Source organism: Mytilus trossulus, chromosome 11 (assembly GCF_036588685.1).
Source record: "Mytilus trossulus isolate FHL-02 chromosome 11, PNRI_Mtr1.1.1.hap1, whole genome shotgun sequence".
NCBI lineage: Eukaryota > Metazoa > Mollusca > Bivalvia > Mytilida > Mytilidae > Mytilus > Mytilus trossulus.
In genome coordinates, this window is record NC_086383.1 from 7,248,379 (window position 1) to 7,254,378 (window position 6,000).

Below are 6,000 nucleotides of genomic sequence, written 5' to 3' on the forward strand. Positions count from 1 at the left end.
TTGCATTTTACCGTATTTCACAGACAACAAGAATATTCAATTTGGGGTTACAGTTTGGTACGCATCAAATACTTAATAGAATTTTATAAAACTTTCAGAAACTGTTTTTCATGATTAAAAGATATTCTAATACAGTTAGTTTGTAACGATAATTTTAATTGGACGTTGACAAATACTTTTAGGGGTTAGATTCCACCAGTCCGTAACTAAGAAAGCCATTTTCATTTATGCCATTTTTAAGCCAAAATATTTATCAAATGACATTTATTTTAATATGTGGCATTAGAATGGAGATAACTGTATTGTATTTTAAGCTTGGCTTTCGTAAAACTTGATTTTACTGTCGCAAATATCCGTTTACCAATCTCCGCTCCGCGTCGCTAGGTAAACTCAATTCGCGACAGTAAAATCTACGTTTTACGAAAGCCAAGCTTAAAATACAATACAGTTGTCTCCTAAGTGTCTGATGCGAAGTTTTAAAATCAATTTTCATTTTCAGTATTTTTCTGAAAGATTGACTAAATGGTTAACTTATAAAGACAGACTTGGGTGATTCTTTGACAAGATCAATTTATAAACCTTCATGTATTGTTATCAAACTTAGATATGAGATACTCTCCAAGAATAAGAAAAAGCATCTAAAAATTTTCTTTTTATTCTGTACATGGACTCTAAGTCAACATTACATTTCGACACTGACAGCAGCAATCGTACGCAAAACACAGGGTTCCGCGGAACACTTTACAATTTTTCTAGATACTATCATCAAATTGCAAACAACATCATATATCATAAAAAGAAGTATAGATGAATGTGCACACGAATCTAGACAACATAAAAAAGGGACGAAATATATCAAAGGGATAGTCAAACTCATAAATCGAAAATAAACTAATTGATTGGTTGTTGGTTGCTTAGCGTCCAGTGGCATTTTCATGCATATTCATGACGAGAACAAGTTAACAATAAATAAACTAGGTAGGTCTTGTAATAGAGGCCATCCGGATGTTGGTCGGGGAAAATTGGACTGCACTTGAAAATGACGGTATATTGGATAGGGGCAGAAATTTTGCCTTGCAACAAGCCACCTACGGACCCCTCAAAGAGTTGTCGCAAGGCTTCTTAACGTGCAAAGAGCGTGGCACTCTCTTTAAACGAGGCACCGGATTTAACGTCCAAATTCTGACCGGACGTGGCTGCAAACTTGATTCATCCCACACAGACAAACGGACGCTCCACTTTGGCGAGTGTTTTACTGCCGGTCGGGAGAAGACCATATTTCGTTTCCCCAGTTACCCTTTGGGACAAAACAAAATAAACTGACAACGCATTGGCCAAAAATGGAATAGACAAACAGACAAACATAAGTCCACATGACACAACCTAAACAACTTAAGAAGTAGCAACACGAAACCCCACCAAAAACTTGGGGTGATCTCATGTGCAAGCAGATCCTGCTCTTCGTGTGGCACCCGTCGTGTTGCTCACGTTATAAAAAATCCGGTAAATAGTCTAATTCGGTAGGTCACATTCATGAAAGAGAAGGGGATAGTAGTTACGACGTAAGGAACATATCCGATATCATCTGTGAAAATGTAAAATTTAAGAAGGGATGATTTCAACTTCACCATTTGGAACTCTTGCTTTAATAGCTTCCTTGTGAGCAGCAACCCTGTATTACGAAAATCATGATAGGAAATACAATAACGGGAATATCGTATCAATTGGGAGATATATACTCTAAAAGAGAAGAAAAAGTTCCTTTGCAATTTTTTAAACAATATATATAAGGAGCACAGTACGTACGTTTTGTAGGATATAGATTCAAGGCTATAATAGAACGGGCTTGTAACATTTGAGTTAACCATTGGGATTTGTATTGCTGTATTGTCATGGAAATACTTTTTTTATATTGCAATTTATTCATTCCACTAGAATTTACATTTATTATTTATTATTTATAATTTCTGGCGTAAAAAAGGGAATTTTGGTTGGTCTACTGTTTGAATTGCTTGACACTTTTAATTTGAGGCCTTTTATTTGCTGGCTATTCGGTGTTAGTCAAGGCTTCGTGCTGAAAGCGTTTATTTTACCTATAATTGTATACTTTTACACATTGTGACTTTGATGGAGAGGTATCTCATGTCACTCATACATCTTTTTATTTCTATTGATAATTTCACTGAAAAAGGGGTTTAAAATCTTGAGCTTAAATTTGGTATTGATCACTTAAATTTTCGCTAATTTCAGTTAAAATCTGGCACGTATATTAATTAACTTAAATAGTCTTTGTTGGATAGTTTTCTCATAAACATTCATACCTCATCCCCCTTCTTATATATTCATTGGCGCTTAAACGTCCGATGTTTTCTCATAAACGTCCACCGTCAATGAAGTGTATGTAGAAAACATAAAAAACTTACCATATTATACGAAATGCCTGTTTAATGAGGTAGGGCTATGTTTACTTAAAAAGTAAAATAACAAAATACTGAACTCCGTAAAGTCCCTAATCAATTGTCAAATCAAATGACAAAACACATCAAACGAATGGACAACACATCAAACTCCGTTATATCAACAACGATGTGTGAACAAAACAGACTTAATAAATACAAGTCATCATCAAACAGCTTAGTCTTTATCAAAGTTATGACATGGTTTTATTTAGTTCTTTTGCGGAATTATGTTTGTTTGTTTTGACCATAAGTTGAGAAGGTTTCTGTATTTTTTTTGTCATTTTTTATAAATTTCCTGTTACAAAACAATTTTTCTGCGAAAAACTAAGGATCTTCCTATCCAAGGAATAGATGACCTAAGCCGTATTTTGCACACTCTTTTGAATTTTGGGTCCTTAATGCTCTTCAACTTTGTACTTGTTTGGCTTTATAAATATGTTGATATGAGCGTCACTAATGAGTCTTATGTAGACAAAACGTGCGTCTGGCGTGTCAAATTATAAACCTGGTACCTATGATAACTATATATATACATATAATATTGTTTCTAATTTTTTTTAAATGTTTTGAAAATATATAGAAATTGCCTAATATTGGTAAGTTTTGGACATGAACTTTTGTTGTTGAAAATAAATAGAAAACTATTGCATATATATTCGTTAGTTGTGTACATAAATTTTCATTGTTTTGAATAGAAATAGAAAAATATTGCATGTGTATTTGTGAGTTTTTTAAACATTTTATATTGAATCAATATTCATTTTGATTATTGAAACGTTTGACCTGTGTTTTTTTTTTTCAATTTAGAAATGCATTCATTTATTGTATTATAATTCTTGTAAGTTTTTTTAGCGGTAATAAATGAGTATAGAACAGTATCAGAACGGTTAAGGCTGTTAGGAATGTGTCGATATACAATTCAGACGAAATAGTGTGGAGACATTGTAAAGACATTTCCAAGACCGTCAAGCATATGTTTAGAAATATTTAGACATATTTTAAAATGTCAAGAATGTTCGACACATTTTCAGAAACCATTAGAAATGTCAGGAATATGTCTAGACTTTTCGACACAAATAAAGTCTAGAATAGGTCGAGACTGATCCAGACACTTATCAGACTGTCTAGAAAATGCATAGAAAATTTTAGACAATATTGTAACTGTCAAGACATATCTCGGGTAAAATCAGTTCATGCTACAAATAAAAGAGAGCAATGTATAGAATCCTGGTACTTATCAAAGACAAATTCAGATTTTGTCAAGGATTTTTATAAGCATTTCGGAAGAAGAAGAATGTCTAGTAAAATTCAATCAAATTTGTTCTTTTCAGACTTTGGAAATTTTGTAAAGATGACACCGCGTTATCTCCATAAATAACAGACTTGTATGCATAACTACAAAAAGTATTTTCAATAAAAAAAATACTGAAGGAAAATTCGTGAAAACCTATTTTTAATAATAAAATACCTCATCATAGGACACAATGATTCGTTTTTCGTCAAATCCAAAATTTGAGGTAGATTACATAAAATGCTTATGTTTAAGTTTATTTCGCAATAAGTTTAAAGTAACTAGCTGAAGCAGTCAGAGGGTACTTTTATGATTTATTGATTGCACATATGAATCTGAGTCAAAACCTAATAAAGTATATATGAGAAACAGTTCTTTGACACGTCTTGTAGTAATGTGAATTCACACTCAAATATAAGAGAAAAAAAATGACACAACGGATGCACAACGTTAAAATGTTAAACACACAGAAACGAACTATGATATAACAATGGCCATTTTCCTGACTTGGTACAGGACATTTTTAAAGAAAAAAATTGTGGGTTGAACCTGGTTTTGTGGCATGCCAAACCTCGCACTTTAATGGCAATGTTAAATATAACATTAAAATGACAACATAATAACTTTGCAAAATAAACCTAAATTACTAAAAATGTTGACTTGGTACGATACGGACAAACAGAAGAATAGATGACGAACACAACGTTCAATTTTATCAGAAAAAGAATATGTTAATTTAAAAGTAAATTTGTATTGAAAATGTTCCCATGTTCCAATGTCACCAATATTCGATATTATATGTCTGAAAAAGTTTGGTTTAAGTCAATCAATCATCTTTCAATTTAAGGTGGCACTGCAGATATAACCGTACATGAAAGCCAGTCTGATGGTTCCCTGGACGAAGGTGTTCCACCTAGTGGGGGTTATTGGGGCTGCACATCTGTTGACAGAGCTTATCTAGAATTTTTAAACTCTATATTCACTAAAAAAGTCATTGGTGAACTTCGTTCAACTACGCCTACAGATTACAAAGATCTATTGCATGAATTTGAGGTGAAAAAAAGAACAATTACTTCAGAATACAGTACTGATATTGTTATTACTCTACCTGTGGGTTTGTTAGAAATAACACAGAAACATTGCACTTCAGTGGCCGATGCCATTCAGAAGTCGATTTATAAGGAATCTGTTTCATGTAAGATACAGAAACTTTATGTAAAACCGGACATTTTCCGAATGCTTTTCCAGCCATATATAGATTTAATAGTAAAACATCTTGATAAACTATTTAAACATCCAAAACTCTCAGACCTACATCATATCCAAATGGTAGGTGGATTTTCTGAATGTGAGCTAGTCCAAACGGCAATAAAACAGAACTTCCCAAAAATGAATTTTTTTATTCCTTTCGAAGCTAACCTGGCTGTCTTAAGAGGTGCTGTTTTATTCGGACATCAACCAAAGATTATAACAGCTCGAATATTAACAAAAACTTTCGGAATACAAAGCTGGTCTGAGTGGGATGCTGCAGTACACCTAGAAACCAAACGAGTACGAATTGATGGAATTGATATTTGCAAAGATGTCTTTTATAAATTTGCAGTCAAAGGAGACGAAGTAGAAGACGGACATTCTTCTCGAAAAATATTTCAGGAAATGAAAACAGACGAAACCACCCTAGAGTGTACAGTATACATTTCAGATGACACGAATCCCCGATATGTCACTGATCCTAGTTGCAAATGCCTTGGGAATCTCGTCGTCCTAATACCTCCCCTAAAAAAAGGAGAGACTCTTGAAATTGAAAAAACAATGATATTTGGTGGTAATGAACTGATATTCAGAGCAAGAAACATGAAAACGGGGGAGTTTAGTGAAAAACATTTTGAACTACTTTAGTGAATAAAACAAATAGTACAGTTGTGAAAGGACAAGGTATGATAAGAGGCGTTTTTGGCCCACCTCCCATATAAGTTTATATATACATCATTGATAGCCTTTGGATAGAAACTCTTAAAAACTATGATTTTTTTATGTTCCGGTCAAAGGAATGTTGCCTAGCAACGGTTTTAATAAAAAGCCAAATTATCACATATGCATTGCTTTCTCATTACACATTAGCATAATTCAAAATAGTATTGTTTGTTTAACAACAACTTGAGTTTGTGAAGAAAAATTCACTTCAATTTCAGTTTTAAAAAATGCTTAGCAACAACCTAGCAACAAAAATCTTGCCTAGCAACGGTTCGA

The 6,000-nt window shown here is 33.2% G+C and overlaps 1 protein-coding gene across 1 annotated transcript in view; it reads left to right on the forward strand.

Annotated features, from left to right (window-relative positions):
* The window catches only part of LOC134689676 (uncharacterized), a 70,105-nt gene extending 64,309 nt beyond the window's left edge, over positions 1-5,796 (forward strand). Inside the window, exon 9 of the mRNA XM_063549642.1 lies at positions 4,598-5,796. Within this exon, the coding sequence (XP_063405712.1) occupies positions 4,598-5,649 (1,052 nt within the window). The 3' untranslated portion in view covers positions 5,650-5,796. The remainder of the gene's footprint in view (positions 1-4,597) is intronic.
* Positions 5,797-6,000: the final 204 nt, after the last annotated feature.